At 38.6% G+C, this 18,175-nt stretch overlaps 1 protein-coding gene across 10 annotated transcripts in view; it reads left to right on the forward strand.

The window, feature by feature from the left end:
* Rab32 (RAS oncogene family member Rab32) overlaps positions 1–18,175 on the forward strand; it is a 145,605-nt gene that overhangs the window by 108,690 nt on the left and 18,740 nt on the right. The window contains exons 1-2 of one of the 10 annotated variants that reach the window (XM_067774143.1): positions 8,366–8,507; positions 11,812–14,475. The exons of 5 other annotated variants lie outside the window; for them this stretch is intronic. In XM_067774143.1, coding sequence (XP_067630244.1) covers positions 11,923–14,475 — 2,553 coding nt within the window. In that variant the 5' untranslated portion in view covers positions 8,366–8,507; positions 11,812–11,922. Of the gene's footprint in view, positions 1–8,355; positions 8,508–8,620; positions 8,644–11,327; positions 11,720–11,811; positions 14,476–18,175 lie in introns of those variants that run through there. 4 more of the 10 variants (XM_067774144.1, XM_067774151.1, XM_067774152.1 and 1 more) reach the window with 4 other exon arrangements.

An 18,175-nucleotide genomic window follows, 5' to 3' on the forward strand; every position in this document is an offset into this window, starting at 1 on the left:
GGTATCAAATGAAAGGTGTTAATGAGTATTTTAAAAGGGAGTGGGCCTTAGTTCTATAGGTGGACGCCTTTTCGAGATATCGCCATAAATATGGACCAGGGGTGACTCTAGAATGCGTTTGTACAATATAGGTATCAAATGAAAGGTGTTAATGAGTATTTTAAAAGGGAGTGGGCCTTAGTTCTATAGGTGGACGCCTTTTCGAGATATCGTTATAAAGGTGGACCAGGGTTGACTCTAGAATACGTTTGTACAATATGGATATCAAACGGAAGGTGATAATGAGTATTTTAAAAAGGAACGGGCCTTAGTTCTAAAGGTGGACGCGTTTTCGAGTTATCGCCATAAAGGTGGACCAGGGGTGACTCTAGAATTTGTTTGTAAGATATGGGTATCAAATGAAAGGTGTTAATGAGTATTTAAAAGGGTGTGGACCTTAGTTCTATAGGTGGACGCCTTTTCGAGATATCGTTATAAAGGTGGACCAGGGGTGACTCTAGAATTTGTTTGTAAGATATGGTTATCAAATGAAAGGTGTAAATGAGTATTTTAAAAGGGAGTTGGCCTTAGTTCTATAGGTGGACGCCTTTTCGAGATATCGTTATAAAGGTGGACCAGGGGTGACTCTAGAATTAAGATTATTGTAAGATATGGGTATCAAATGAAAGGTATTAGTGAGGGTTTTAAAAGGGAGTGGCCCTTAGTTGTATATATGAAGGCGTTTTCAAGATATTTACCAAAATGTGGACCAGGGTGACCCAGAACATCATCTGTTGGATACCGCTAATTTATTTATATATGTAATACCTACCAAGATTTCAAGGGTTTTTTATTTCGCACTGTAGAACTTTTTCATTCTCTTCTACTTAATATGGTAGGTGTCACAACCATTTTACAAAGTTTTTTCTAAGGTTATATTTCGCGTCAATAAACCAATCCAATTACCATGTTTCATCCCTTTTTTAGTATTTGGTATAGAATTATGGCATTTTTTTTTCATTTTTCGTAATTTTCGATATCGAAAAAGTGGGCGTGGTCATAGTCGGATTTCGTTAATTTTTTATACCAAGATAAAGTGAGTTCAGATAAGTACGTGAACTAAGTTCAGTAAAGATATGTCGATTTTTGCTCAAGTTATCGTGTTAAGGGCCATACGGAAGGACAGACGGACGACTGTGTATAAAAACTGGGCATGGCTTCAACCGATTTCGCCCATTTTCACAGAAAACAGTTACGTCATAGAATCTATGCCCCTACCAAATTTAAGAAGGATTGGTAAATTTTTGTTCGACTTATGGCATTAAAAGTATTCTAGACAAACTAAATGAAAATGGGCGGGGCCACGCCCATTTTGAAATTTTCTTTTATTTTTGTATTTTGTTGCAACATATCATTACTGGAGTTGAATGTTGACATAGTTTACTTATATACTGTAAAGATATTGTTACGAATATTAGCAAAACTAAGGAGTGCTGCCATCTCCAAGCCGATGCTAAGCAGTGACGTGAATTCACATCAATAATTCAATCATTATGTATCTACATAAACGAATCAATAATTGCGTTTACACATATGTACACATTCCGACGAGCTACATTTACATACAAGGCAGCGAGAGATGAGATGTCACACACAGATGAATTTACTTATACGCTTATGTGTGTGCGGGAGACTGTAAACTACAAACTCACATATGTACATCTGAGAAGCGCTAAAAAATAGACAATTGTAAACAAGTAGGAACTATATGAGTGTCTAAGCTTTGGGCAATTGAGGGCGAGCAGTTTAATAAGAGTTATAAATGAGTAATTTTATGTGCTTGTAAGCGTATGAGTCGTGGCACAGTGGCTGACGTACCCGACCAAACGCCCGGGGTTGCGGGTTCAACTCCCACCAAGCATTCCCTTTTTTTTAATTTATAAATTATTATTATTAATGGACTGTATTGAGTTTATGGGGTTTTTGATTCAATGTATTCCATTTATTGAGTTGGGTAGTTTTAGGGTTATTGGTGTATTTAAGTCATGGGAGGATGCATAGCATCAGTACACCTTTATTTATTTAATTTGGGGGCGAGCACTGGGGGGCTCTGAGGCTTCGCTCTACTGAGCCACCTCATCCTCTATTTGAAGAACCCTTTAAAATGTGATATGGAGGCGAGCACGGGACGGCTCTGAGGTATTGGCACCCCATTTTCTACAAGAAAAACCTCTATTTATTTAATTTGGGGCGAGAGTTGGGCACTCTGAGGTTTCGCTCTAATGAGCCACCTCATCTTCTATTTGAAGAACCCCTTCAAAGTGTGATATGGAGGCGAGCACTGGGCTCTGATGTATTAGCACACCATCCGAAGAACCTCCATTTTAATTAAAAAACTCAAACTATGTCTTTAGAATATTTCACTAACCAGTTGAGAATTACAAGCACACTCAATGGCTACTGAAACAAACGAACGAAAAATGTTCATAGTTTAAGTCGCTTAAACAATGAGAACTATACACACACGAATATAGTTGGTAAGTTCTGGAAATGGAAGAGCCTAGAAGTATGCAGCGTAAACTATAAAAGCGGGGCAGGCGAGTAAGAAGTAATTCAGTTTGAGTTGAGCTATCAATCAGTTTGATTAAGCACGCGATCTGGCGGCCAATAGTAGAGTTTCATTTGAGTTATCAATCAGTTTGGTTATTAAGCCAGCGAGTAGCAAAGTATAAGTGTTATTGTGAAGTACTTAATACAGGCCATTTTTCCATCACTCAATATTGGAGTTATTTATTCAACAGTTTAGTGATTCGAACTTAGCAGAGGATTGCAAATAAGAGGATTTGCGGCAGATTCGTTACAATTGGTGTCAGAAGAGGAATTGTTGAATAAATTCCAGAGGACAACAAGGACATGGCAAAGTTCAGTGAATTGAAGATCCAGCAACTAAAGAAGGAGTTGGAGAGCCGTGGATTGAATACAAGCGGTGTTAAACTTGAACTTCAGGCACGGCTACGAGAGGCAATGGAAGCAGAAGGAATTGATGTGGAAGAGTATGACTTTCCTCTTGATGGCGAGGAAATAACAAAAATGGAAGAAACACCGCAGACAATGGCGAACACAGACCTGAACATGATATTGGCTGCAATATCTGCTCAAACATCGACAATGTCATCACAGATGGAATCTCAAGAGACACGTATAACATCAAAGATTGAAGCACAAGAAACGCGTATGTCAGAAATGTCGACACAGATTACATCGAAGATGGAAGCACAAGAAACGCGTATGTCAGAAATGTCGACACAGATTACGTCGAAGATGGAAGCACAAGAAACGCGTATGTCAGAAATGTCGACACAGATTACATCGAAGATGGAAGCACAAGAAACGCGTATATCCGAAATGTCGTCGCAAATGTCATCTCAGCTGGAATCGCAGGAGAACCGTATAACAGCGAAGATTGAAGCACAAGAAGCACGGATATCCGAAATGTCGGCTCAAATTTCAGCACAGATATCATCGCAGATCTCTGCTCAACTGGAAGAGCAAGAAGGACGTATTTCCTCGAAGTTGGAGGCGCAAGATACAAAAATTTTACAGTTTGAAGAAAAAATCGAGGCCGAGGTGGATGCTTTGAGAGGACGTATCGAGCAGTTGCAACTAAATCGCCCAGCAGTTTCAACTAGTAATTCAAAGGTAAAAACACCATCCTTTGACGGTTCTGTTCCTTTCCAGGTCTTTAAGCTACAGTTTGAGAAGACCGCAGCAGTGAACAACTAGAATGTGGAAGATAAAGTTGCCGCACTCTTCGTAGCATTGAAAGGACCAGCTGCCGAAATCTTACAGACTATTCCAGAGTACGAACTGAACAGTTATGACGCATTGATGGCTGCTGTAGAACGGCGATACGGAAGCGAACACAGGAAACAGATATTTCAAATAGAACTGCAAAACCGCTACCAAAAAGCTAACGAGACTTTGCAGGAGTTTGCTTCGGACATTGAAAGATTGGCTCATCTTGCAAATGCGGATGCACCCGTAGAATACACGGAAAGAGTGAAGATTCAGAGCTTTATAAATGGCATAAGGGATGTCGAAACGAAGCGAGCCACATACGCGAACCCAAAGCAAACATTTTCTGAAACGGTATCCCATGCATTGACTCAGGAAACAGCGTTGCTTCTGTGTAAGCCAGTTTTCAAAGCACGCCGTGTGGAAGTAGAAAGGCCAGAGTGGGTAGACGCAATATTGGAGGTGCTGAAAGGATCGCAAAAGCGGAGTGAAAAAGTTATCAAATGCTTCAAATGCGGGAAGTCCAGTCACATTGCACGTCATTGCGATCTTGGTCCTAATAGTTCCAACAACGTGGGTGGCCGTAAACGCAAAGCTGGAGGAGACGAGCAAGAGCGAGTAAGAGATAAAGAACGAAAACTTGCCCCGGCTATTGAATGTCCTGTGATATCTGTGTCGCAAATTGGAAGGAAATCAAGCAGTCTTACCGTCAGAGGGAATGTGGATGGCAAGGAGCGTGTACTGACTGTAGATACGGGCGCATCTCATTCCTTGATTCGATCTGATTTGGTCTACAAGAGAGTAAAGTCATTACCTGGAGCGAGATTGCGTACGGTCACAGGCGAATATAACCAAGCCCAGGGAGAAGTAATATGTGAAGTCCTAATTGGGAAGGTCATGGTTCTACACAAATTCGTTGTGGCGGAGATCGTTGATGAAGTTATATTGGGAGTGGATTTCTTGGTTGACCATGACATCAAGATCGATATGCAGAGAAGGATGATGCATTATGAGAACCAAGATGTGCCACTTAACTTCAGTTTGGAAAAAGGGTTCAGCAGTAAGCGAGTGCTGGTGGAGGAGATTCGACAGATACCACGAAAGTCAAGGAAAGTAGATCGAGCAAAGGTTGATGGATCGAATGTGCCAAATAAAGCGAAATTAAAAGTACCTGCGAGGAAAAGACCGGCATCAACAAACCCTAATGGACGCACTAAAATGACTGAAAGAATTTTTCAGAAAGAATGCAAGGATGGTTTCAAGCCAGCGCGCACTTTTGTTGGGAAACGTCGGAACGATACTGAGTATGTGAAGCCAATCCGTCAAGAACAAGCTCTACAAAGTAGTTCTTCATTGGCCAAGCAACAGAGTGCGAGAGAACGATCCAGAATAATGAGTAGTAAGATGGAACACAGGTACGACAGGGAAAATAATTCGGAAGGTTTCCGGAATGAAGATTTGGTACTGTTAAACAACCCTCACCGGCGGAAAGGTGTTCCAGCCCAATTTCGGTGCAGTTGGGAAGGCCCGTACAAAGTTGTGAAGAAGATCAGTGATACCATCTACCGCATACAAACCACTGGGAAACCACGGATTAGAAGGGTGGTACATTTGGAGATGCTAGCGGCGTTTAGATTGGGAGATTTGTCTGATCGGGACGATCAGACTTAGGTGGAGGGCAGTGTTACGAATATTAGCAAAACTAAGGAGTGCTGCCATCTCCAGGCCGATGCTAAGCAGTGACGTGAATTCACATCAATAATTCAATCATCATGTATCTACATAAACGAATCAATAATTGCGTTTACACATATGTACACATTCCGACGAGCTACATTTACATACAAGGCAGCGAGAGATGAGATGTCACAAACAGATGAATTTACTTATACGCTTATGTGTGTGCGGGAGACTGTAAACTACAAACTCACATATGTACATCTGAGAAGCGCTAAAAAATAGACAATTGTAAACAAGTAGGAACTATATGAGAACTATACACACACGAATATAGTTGGTAAGTTCTGGAAATGGAAGAGCCTAGAAGTATGCAGCGTAAACTATAAAAGTGGGGCAGGCGAGTAAGAAGTAATTCAGTTTGAGTTGAGCTATCAATCAGTTTGATTAAGCACGCGATCTGGCGGCCAATAGTAGAGTTTCATTTGAGTTATCAATCAGTTTGGTTATTAAGCCAGCGAGTAGCAAAGTATAAGTGTTATTGTGAAGTACTTAATACAGGCCATTTTTCCATCATTCAATATTGGAGTTATTTATTCAACAGTTTAGTGATTCGAACTTAGCAGAGGATTGCAAATAAGAGGATTTGCGGCAGATTCGTTACAATATTAAATATTAAAATTTTTTTTTAAAGTGGCGTGGTCGTTCTTCGAGTTGCTAGTTTTTATTGAGCACACACATAGTAATAGTAGTAACGTTCCTGCCAAATGTCATCATGATATCTTCAACGACTGCCAAATCACAACTTGGAAAACTTTTTAATTACATTCTTTTAAAAGTGGGCGGTGCCACGCCCATTGTCCAAAATGTTACTAATTTTCTATTCTGCGTCATAAGGTCAATCCACCTACCAAGTTTCACTGCTTTATCCGTCTTTGGTAATGAATTATCGCACTTTTTCGGTTTTTCGAAATTTTCGAAATCGAATAAGTGGGCGTGGTTATTGTCCGATTTCGTTCATTTTAAATAGCGATCTGAGATGAGTGCCCAGGAACCTACGTACCAAATTTTCAGATACCTCAAAATTTACTCAAGTTATCGTGTTAACGGACAGACGGACGGACGGACATGGCTCAATCAAATTTTTTTTTTGATACTGATGATTTTGATATATGGAAGTCTATATCTATCTCGATTCCTTTATACCTGTACAACCAACAGTTATCCAATCAAAGTTAATATACTCTGTGAGCTCTGCTCAACTGAGTATAAAAACAAAACTACAATTTTTGATGTTACGTCTCTGCAATGACATAGCATATCCGTATATTTTGTCAGTGTATTGTAAAAAATATGCTACGCACGTTTGCAATGCTATGATAGCAGACCATTTGCACAAAATCCTGAACTCGTTTTTATTTTATTTTATTTTATTTTATTTATTTTTTTAGAAGAACAGAGTGTGCCATGCACCTGTTACCCCCTATTTGGGATAATAAACTTAAAATATGTCTTTAAAATATTTCACTAACCAGATGAGAATTACAAGCGCACTCAAGGGCTAATGAATGAAACTAAAGAAAAATGCTCACAGCCTAAATCATTTAAAGAGGCGCACAGTGGTCGGTTCCATAGGCCAAAAATAAAGAAAATCAAAGTGAAAACTTGTTACCAAATGTGTTGTTAGTATCTCTTATTAAAACAGCCTTTCAAAAGGTATATTTGTTTTTCTTGTATTCGAACTGTACTTTTACTGTGTAAGTATAGCTTCAAAATACCATAACCCCGTATTAGTTGGTTTTTGCAGTGTGAGCAAGTTAAAAATAAAGTGCAAGTTTAAGCTATTTAAAAATACATAAAATATGATTGCATTGAAATAAATGGAAATGAATATTGAAGTCAAAGGTATTTATTTCATGTCTTTAGATTGTTGTTTTTTTTTTTTTTTTTGTTATTTAAAATTTCACCAGTGCCTTTATTAGTGTTTATTTGCACAAATATTTCAATTTCAGCTAAAGTTTTAGTTGGGTTCCTCACTGATCCTCACGTTGGGACTTATATCTTGTTATTAGCCAAAGTTTTATAATTCTGAAGTGTTAATATCAGCTGCCACTTTATGCCACTAACTATGTTTTGCGACAGTTTTCTGATAGCGTCAACCTGATAAATTATTGTCGTATGTTATATGTACTTACATGTAACATACGACATTATTTTATCCAGGCGACGATATGCAAATGTAAACTTTTGTGTGTGTTTGTTGTTTTGTTATTGTTATATATGCAAGCTCTTTTAATAACTTTAATTTCTTTCCTTAATCCTATTAAACATTATATTTGCGATAAACACATCTTACCACTTTTCCCTCCACATCTACTTACTTTTTGTATGCATGCGGTGAAAGTGGGTGTTGTGGGTAGGTATAAAGGTTATCACCCGCACCAATTTTATGAAAAAATTATTCTCACATGTTTGTAAAGCCGTGACCAAAGTTTCACGTTGATATCTCTACTGAAAGTATTTTTGGGCACCAACTCCATATAAGACCGACCACTGTGAGCGGTAGACTTTGTTTTACAGTGCATTGTGGCGTCCAAGTCTATTTGTTCTAAAGCTTAAAGAACAGCCGAGTAACAGATACAAAGCGTAGCAAGAGAGTGTTGAAATGGAAACCACCCGTTGCATTGGTTTCTCTACAAATGTATAAGTATCGTCCATCATCCCCTCAATCCGACACCTGCAACATTTTGCGGTTGGTTAACGCTGACAACTAGCGGGCGCATCGTAGCAAAAATCACGCCGTTCTACATACATATCTACCATTTGCATCTAAACATACATAGGAAAAATTTTATAAAAACCAACAGAACAACACAACATTTTCAGTACGAATTCGTATGGTGGTTGACTAAGATTGCTTTTGGCATGAACGCAAATATCCGGGGGTGTTTGCTGAAAAAAATTATTCATAAACTAAATCTACTAAAACTAAATAAGTGGCAATCAGTAAAATATATTTAAAAAGGATGTGTGGATTATTTGGTGAAATAAAATATGTAAGGCACCAAGGATGAGTGATTGTGAATTTAATATATATAATTGACGGATTTTTTGTGTTGTGAAGTGGATTAATTAAGAAAATTTCTAATGTTATGTTCTACTAATGGTGCTAGAAAAATGTAACTTGCACATGTAAAGTATATGTGTACACTGCAAATGTAATTTAAGAAACCTTACAAATACAACGTACAAATATATAACTGAAAAAATCACAGTCGCAGTGTGATCATCAAAAAGATAAGCTAACACAAAACTCACAACCCGAAGCAGCCAACGCAGAAAACAGATCTTATTCAAACAAACGATTCTTAATAATAATAACACAGTGCGAGATTGAAAATTTAGTCTTCATACTTCAAGTTGTAGTTCTAGTGGAGCATTCAAAACTTGTATACTGAGAATTTTGAGTACACCTTTAAAATCTGCTGTTAGGGTCCGAAAACCGCGCATACTGGCGTGTTACTACAATAGTATTCATTCTATGGAACATGATTTTTGTTTCCCTTATAAAGTATTCCAAAGTCACAGATGAAGCCTTTGACTCAATTGTGAGTCAAACTTTAAGTAATTTCCTTTTAACTAGAAATTTTAAAAACTGTGAAAAATTACGAACGAATGAAACATTAAACTTAGGGATGTAATTTATACGAAAAATTACAATTTTCTCTACCATTTTTTCTAATGAGGAACTACCCTGCAAAAATCGCGAGTACTCCGTGCATGCATGTATGGAGTACTCGCTATGGACCAACGGAGTGCTCCAAAGTTAACCACAATTCATACAAAAAATATGGTCCAATTAATATTGCGATGTCCTAGGACTGGACCATATACTCCAGCTCCGCATTACATCAGAGTAATCCATGGAGTACCCACAGTCCAATACACATCGTGTAGTGAGTACAACCGTTAAAAACGAGCAATGATCGGCTTACAATATCCCTGCAAAAATCGTTGGATCATGTGGTCCACTGGAGTACTTACCATTATACTCCACTGTAATGCAGCAATGGACCAACTCATGTTTCTACACGAACATATTGTAAGCCGAACATTGCTCGTTTTTAACGATTGTGATCACTACACGATGTTTATTGGACTGTGGGTACTCCATGGATTACTCTGATGTAATGCGGAGCTGGAGTATATGATCCAGTCCTAGGACATCGCAATGTTAATTGGACCATATTTTTTGTATGAATTGTGGTTAATTTTGGAGCACTTGGTTGGTCCATATCGAGTACTCCATACATGCATGCATGGAGTACTCGCGATTTTTGCAGGGATGTTCGTGTAGAAACATGAGTTGGTCCATTGCTGCATTACAGTGGAGTATAATGGTAAGTACTCCAGTGGACCACGTGATCCAACGATTTTTGCAGGGTAAGACTCCATTGGTACCTTAACGTATCTTGTATATTTTACAAAGAAACACTTTTAAGCTCATTTTAGCTTGTGATGGCTGGGACAAGTCAGATTGGAATCACAACTGTGCGAATAAATTTCAGCTGACTATATCAATGTAAACATTTATTTTATTTTTGACAAAAGAAAATAATTATTAAAATTGGATTCCCAAAAGATTAGGATTCACGTACACTATTCCTTATCCGAGGTGTCTTTTTCGCTGCACTGACCCTTATGCAACCGTTAATTTTTCCAAATGAAATGTCTGAGAAACATTAGGTAATATACCTAAAAAATATTTTTAAGAAATATCTTCATTCTAGAGAATGAGGAAAAAATAAAAACAAGAGAATGATTTAGTATGTATGTATATTAACCTGGGTCGATTTCTATGGACGAAAGTTAACCGATATCGCGCCATCGATTTTTCGATAGGATTTGGGCTCGGGAAAAAAAGTTCCACTACGCATACCCAAAAAAATAATTTTCGAGCTTGCGAAAAAAATGGCGAAAGGGTAAATTTTTCGACCAAAACACTCCCCAAAGCCCAACAAATTTTCATTTTCGTTATCGTTTTTACAACAGTTTTTTGAAAAAAAAATATTTTTTGGGTTTTGGTGAGTGTTTTGGTCGAAAAATTTACCCTTTCGCCATTTTTTTCGCAGGCTCGAAAATTATTTTTTTGAGTATTCGTAGTGGAACTTGTTACCTGAGCCCAAATCCTATCGAAAAATCGATGGCGCGCTATCGGTTAATAAATCGACCCAGTCTAATGTATATATTAGGATGACTGCAGTGGTATGGGGGAAAACATTTTTCCGGAATGTTGTTAACAGAAACAGATTTTAAGAAACCCTAATTTTAAGTACGATTGCATCTTATAAAGCCGCTGGGAGCTAAAAGTTGTTTTGCCGATATTTGTTAACCTCCTTATTAATAAAAAAATAATTTAAAAAAAATTTTAAGTTAAACGGTTTTATTGAAAACAATACTTACATGAAGTAACAATAATACTAAAAGCTAGAAAATAATTAGGTAGGTCCTAGGTACTAGTCATCGTGGAGTGTGATCAATCTAGGTCGTTGATCAGACAATTAAACAAAAGCGTAGGGCGCGTGAAATTTCTAAAAATGTCAGGCGTATCATAACCTGATTAAGGTTCAGTTGGTCTTATATATGACTATCAATAGAAATTTGGCGCGTCCAACGCTTTTATTTAATTGTCTGATCAACGCCGTAGATTGATGAGGAGTGTGATGACTAGTACCTAGGACGTGCCTAATTATTTTCTAGCTTTTATTATTATTATTATTCATGTAGGTATTGTTTTCAATAAAACCGTTTAACTTAAAAAGTTTTTAGTTTTTATTTAATTGCCTATTATTTCTCATTCTATTTACTTCATTTAGTGACTCATTATTACAAGGACTGTTTCCTGACAATTTGTTACAATCTAAGTCCTCAATACATAATCCTTTCAAAGAGTTTACTCGACTCTGCGCCACGTATGCTTGTCCCTCCTACAACTCCAAAATATTTTGATGTCACTTCTACCGGACTGTATGTAATATTTGTTCCAAATATGAGCCAAATCGGACCACAAATACGACTTTTGTGAATATCTCGATCCTTGCGTCACTTAGCGGCGATTTTTTCTTATTTTTGCATTGTCTTCGGGGTCTGAACTATACTCCAAGTTTCAAGCCTGTAGCTTATCGGAAGTTACTTAAATTTCAATTACAAAATTCGTGCCAGTCAACTCAACCTAAATAAAACCGTTTAAAAATACAAAATTTTGAGGGTATGTAGAAATTCTGAATATAGAGTTTGTGTGTACTCGACTTGAAATACAACTGGGGTTCACCTAATTTATATTTTTATTTTATCAAACAGTGTAATTATGCAATAATTTTTCAAATCGCTTGCTAGACCACATATTTAGTTCGTTAGTGGTTCTTATATTTGAACGGAGTCTGAACGGTGTATTAGGCGTATAATTGTACTATGCAAAACGTTGAATCTCAAACCGAAATTCGTACGGATGATGAAAATTTGGATTTAGAAAAAATTGGATCTACAGAGCTTTTGGATAGCGCACTAGCTAGAACGGCTTCTACAACAACCACTACAGATACTACGAGTACTACAGGAAAATCAAAGACTAGCAACCCTGAATGTGTACAATCAGACCCGGAAACACGTCGTAAAAGTAAAACACGCTCACGTTTCACATCAGCATTACGTAAATTGTCGGGTAGAAAGAAACGACCGTTATCGAAAGATGACTCAACTGAAAATTCTATTGCTAGAGGACCATACGCTGAAATTGTATCTGCACCAGAAACAGTAATCTCTAGTGGTGGTGAGGAGGAAACTGGCGATATTAATGCTGCCAATATAACGCCTGAAACAAAACCCAAAAAGAAAAGTAAGTTAGCACGACGCTTTCTATTGGGCAGTTTGAAAAAACCGAAAAGCGGTGCTATTAAAAAAAGTATTGATGAAGATGATGAAGTAGATAATGTAATAGAACAAGGTGGTAATCAAGATGAAACAACGGTAGAGGACGTCGGTACAAATACAACAACAGATAAAGTAGTTGGAAGCCCACGTACAAAGCGTCTTGTAAAAATAACGCTTAGTGAAACACAACAGAAAACAGTTCATGAGCTAGAAGAGGACGCCGACAAGCAACTGATAGACGTCACAGCTGCTGTAGTAGCGGGCGCATCAACCGAAACGGATTATCTGCCACCTATTGCAGCTAAAGTGCAGTCAAGTGTTAAAGAAGCTACCGGCGACGAGGATGACGAGTTAAGCCCAGCTACTTCGGCCTCTCGAGCTGCCACATCAACAAAAAAGAAAAGGCTTAAAACGAAGAAGAGTGCACTCAAAGAAGCAGCAGTCACTATAATAAAAACCACAGCTACTAGTGGTAATAACGGCGGCACCGTTAGTGCTGCTCCAGGTACGCAAAAGCAACCCACCGCAATAGCACAAAAATCATCTACAACACGTACAACAACTATAACCACTGACGAAAAGTTCGTTATCACACATAATACGCGCGATACACCGCCACGCGAGCGCGCTCCCGCCAAACCGGGACGAGTGAATGCGCGGCTTCCATTAGAAAATCTAACAACGCCGCCCGCAAGTACCGGAGCTATACGTAAAACGAATACACGTACTGCCCCTAGCGCCGTTGCCGCCACAATCACTACAGATCATTCAGTGGGGCGTGAGCAGCGTACACGCTTTGGTGCGGTTAGTATAGCAGCAGCTGTCGCTGGTAAAAGACAGCGCAATAGTAGCGCTAAAAGTTCAACGAAAAGTGCATCAAGCAAAAGTGTTGCCAACCCGACGGCGACTACCACAACCACCGCCGTAAAAGTTGTCGAAACTGAATTAATGCAACGCGGTCATCGTTATCCCAAACCGACCACAACAACAATAAAAGCACCGATTACAATTATAGCCAACGCTGAAGGGACAACGTCAGCAACCTCCACACAACAGTTGCAAGCAAACCCCAGCAGTAACGGCACATCAATAGTGGCTAACCCACAAACACGCTCTGAAATATCTTCAAATGTGGATACTCTAACAACACTCATTGATAAAAACCTCAAGAAGCCAACAAATAGTGCTAGCATTACGCCATCGGACTCAACTACCAAGACAGTTACGGAATCAGCCATTGCATCGGAAGCAATTGAAACACAGATACAATTTCAATTAGACTCTCACGCAGCTTCTAATAATCAAGCGCATAAAAAAACACAAAGTCCGCAACAACAACAATCGGTTCTCGCACCACAAATATTGGTGAACGACGATACCGCATTATCCGCAACACAATCAACCGAAACGATACAATCCAACGCCGTATTATCGGATTACCAAGAAATATCTACGTCGTCGCTTGCCACAACAGAAACTCGATCATCACACATAGCACATTTTCGTCATCCATCATCGAGTAAAGTTATTTATCCAGATCCGGGCATATACAACGACGACGAGATAAACACATCGCTGCGTAACAAGTCAGAAACATCATTGTATATTGCTGACGAATTAGTAACTACAGCGAGCAGCAGTGGTGCAGACGAAGTCGTTTCATCGGCGGAAAGTGCACAACCTAGCGATTTCTCGGGTAATAATATACGTGATCTCAATTTACTAGGCTCCGCTTTAAGAAAGGAGGACCTTGAACAAGCACGCGGCCCACCATTACAACCAACTGTACATTTTGCCGTCGGTAGTGTGGTACGTCCTCAGCCACAAGTCAATTCATTCGATAGTTCTTTACACGAAAACAGTTCCTACGATTCAGGTCCGAATAGTGGTGATTCGCATAGCGAATCTAGTCGCCGTCGTATACGTTATATTGCACAACCGGATACGTTTGACGAGGATTTTGATAGTATTCAAAAGAGACAAGGTAATAATCGAGCAAAAGCTAGTAAATATTCAGTGAATTCAGAATACGATTCGGGCGATAATCAGATGCCGGCTTTTGGTGATTTGACTATGGAGCAGGAAATGGAACCGGTAAGCTGATTATGTGCTTATAATTGTATTGTAAAGCAATAAATGGAGGAGAACGTGTAATAGATATTGACGGGGTATGATGGTGTGCAACAGTTGTAAGAAAATATTTTTTGATTGACTTTTCAGTAAGCCTACAAGTGCAATCTTAATTTTTTTGTGCATTTTGCTTTTCTTTTGCTGTCTTTGATTACTCAGTGATATTCTTTGTTCAATTCAGATGAAAATAAATAAGGCATGGCTAAAACTCAGCCACATTCCACAGAGATGGATCAATCCAAAGATAGTATGCATTCTACTTAAAGAAGGAAGCCTGCGTTTACAAAGCCGAATGACGCAGGTTCATCAGCCTTACGTGTTTTCCTCCAAACCCCGGAGAGACTCTTAGATGTCCACAACATATGTATATAATCTGAACATTCGCTACCTTTCCAGTTTTTAACATACATATGTACTTCAAGAGCGAATCCGACAGCTCTCTCAGCACACAGATAGGGAAAGGGTATTCTTTCGAAGACTTTACTCAAACCTTTGTTTGACATAGAAAAAGCTTCTAATAATCGACTTCCTACTAAATTTCGGACTAGACCGGCCAATTATGGAATTCGAAAAGGTACCCCGAGGTACTGTGGAACCTAAAATGACCTTACTAATGAAACTAGGAAGTACTGGTTGTCTAGTAATAGGGGGCTAAAAATAAATTCTACGAAGGCTGGTTCTATTCTCCAGCCGATACAATATACCATATTTCAGTCTGCTACTCTTAAATGTTATGAGGCTCAAACATTTCCGGATGTTAAATACCTCAGCGCTAACTTGGACAGTAAACTAAACTGGAACAACCATGTCAAGGACAGCACGAGGAAAACTATACCTTTACGCTTATAATCCCACAATGGGTAAACACTCTGCAGCGACCCCCCTATAATGTCGAGCTAACACAGAACTATCGCGTTAAGACGAAGTACTAATTCTAATTCTGTTCCCATTCTGTCCCACATTGTGATGTCCTAGGACTTAACAATTTTACTCCTTTGCAGAATTTTTAGATGCGTTCTTAACGGATTCAGTGGTAGGTTGTTCTGAAATAATATTCTTTTGTTAATTAAATTGAATACAATACATACATACATATGATCAGATTTAAACGCTGCTGTTGCAAGTGTGGCTACCAAATGTACCGCTCTGCATTCGATTACCACTAATTCAGAGGTAGCCATTAAAGCTGTAGTGCGAAACTGTCGCTTTGCACAACTTTCTCCCATTTTTTCTTGACTTTAGTTTACTTTCCTTGTTAACGCGCTGCTCTAGCCAGGATAGACGAATAATTTGTTAAATTTTCTACCTATTTATAGAAGACTCCTTTCTCCCCCTAGCTCAATCAGTTCTATCACAATGAGCCAGCCGTCCTAATTGTCCTCCTCTGTTTGCTTTCGTTTATTATTCATGGTTCATGCAATACAGTCATACGACTGACACTAACGTCTCTAGTCTGGTAGAAGATGGTGGGCAAACAGATCAATCAACTTAAGGTTGGGAAGGTGCAAGGGTTAGTATGCCTGTGAATATAAGGTGCGCTGAGCAGCGCATCTACTTCACTTGATGTTTCTACATATGTTACCACAAAGAGGTTCTTAGACCAGGAGAATACAACATGTCGAAACCAGCCGACCACAACGATATCAGATAACAAGGCAAGACGTTAATTAAACCGTTTAAAAACTTACCTGGCGGCCACCGTGGTGTGATGGTAGCGTGCTCCGCCTACCACACCGAATTCCCCAGGTTCACACCGCGGGCAAAGCAACATCAAAATTTTAGAAATAAGGGTTTTCAATTAGAAGAAAATTTTTCTAAGCGGGGTCGCCCCTCGGCAGCGTTTGGCAAGCGCTCCGGGTGTATTTCTGCCATGAAAACCTCTCAGTGAAAACTCGTCTGCCTTGCAGATGCCGTTCGGAGTCGGCATAAAACATGTAGGTCCCGTCCGGCCAATTTGTAGGGAAAATCAAAAGGAGCACGACGCAAATTGAAAGAGAAGCTCGGCCTTAGATCTCTTCGGAGGTTATCGCGCCTTACATTTATTTATTTTTTTTTATAAAAACTTTCCTAATGTCTCTGAGAGAGAACGGAAGTAATAAGGTTTAGACAGTGGTAGAAATGTTGAAGTCAAGACATACGGCAGTGTAATGAAAAAAGTGGCGCTAGCCTGTGCTCCTAAGGTCAGTAGTCCCGTTAAGGCCCCGAGACGTATATGTAATACTTGCAACAAGGAGTTTTGAATTAGAAAACCAAAAAAAGAAATCCTACAAAATTTTACTAATTGTAGCAGCATACATGTGACAAGAAAAGAATTTAAAATTTGGTACGTTCGATTATTGAATACAAAAACTAAAAATCTAAAGGTCGGGGCCTTAAGTATTCACGTAATCGTTCCCGATGAACCGTTAATTTGGAATACTCAGACCACGTTTGTTTGATACCACGTCACGAGGTACGAATGCTCCAAATAAGTTAATAAATAATTTTCTAAACATAACAAGTAAAGGTGTCTAAGTTCAGGTGTAACCGAACTTTGTATACTCAGCGTGAGCTTTAATTGTACATTTCTTTTCAGATAAATTACTTTTCTACATAACACGTGGCACCGTCCGTTTAAAAAAAATGTCTCCCCATTTCCTCTTACAATAAAACTTGATAAGTGAAATATCATTGATTCAAAACAATTTTTTGCTAAGCGATAACTTATTATTCTAGTTTACGACCCTTTCAAACTTGTTTTATATCTAAGTTGCCGTGGTCTTTAACCGATCCCGTCCATTTTTTCTATAAATATTTTCTGCTATAAGCAAAATCTATGTACCTAATTTTATTACGATCCGTTAATTTTTGTTCGAGGTATGGCTCCCGAAACATAGAAAATTGCTTATTCTTAAAAGGGGCGGTGACACGCCCATTTTTTTAAATTTGAAGTTTTTCCTATTTATTGTTATAAATCCACTTGGGAAATGAAATACCATTGTTATAAAGCTTTTTTTGCAAATATATAGCTTATTATTTTCGTCTACGACCTTTTTAAAAGTATTTTATTTACAAGTGGGCGTGGTCCTTAGCCGATTTCGTTAATTTTTCTTCAAAGCATTCCGTATAGTAAACGCAACCTATCTGCCGATAGGTTAAACGATTTTTGATTTATGATTAATAATATTTGTAAATTTGATTTTATCACAAGTGGGTGCCACGCCCATTTAAAAAAATTTTTTTTTCAAATTTTTATCAAGAGTATTAATATCAGTCCACATGTCAAATTTCAACATTCTAGGTGTATTATTTACTAAATAATCAGGTTTTTTGTGTTTTCCAAAATGTTATATATATAAAAAGTGGGCGTGGTTATCATCCGATTTCGCTCATTTTCAATACCAATCTATTCTGGGTCCAGATAAGCTCGTGTACCAAATTTGGTGAAGATATCTCAATATTTACTCAAGTTATCGTGTTATCGGCGGCCACCGTGGTGTGATGGTAGCGTGCTCCGCCTATCACACCGTATGCCCTGGGTTCAACTCCCGGGCAAAGCAACATCAAAATTTTAGAAATAAGATTTTTCAATTAGAAGAAAATTTTTCTAAGCGGGGTCGCCCCTCGGCAGTGTCTGGCAAGCGCTCCGATTGTATTTCTGCCATGAAAAGCTCTCAGTGAAAAC

Source organism: Eurosta solidaginis, chromosome 3, assembly GCF_040869045.1.
Source record: "Eurosta solidaginis isolate ZX-2024a chromosome 3, ASM4086904v1, whole genome shotgun sequence".
NCBI classification, from domain to species: domain Eukaryota; kingdom Metazoa; phylum Arthropoda; class Insecta; order Diptera; family Tephritidae; genus Eurosta; species Eurosta solidaginis.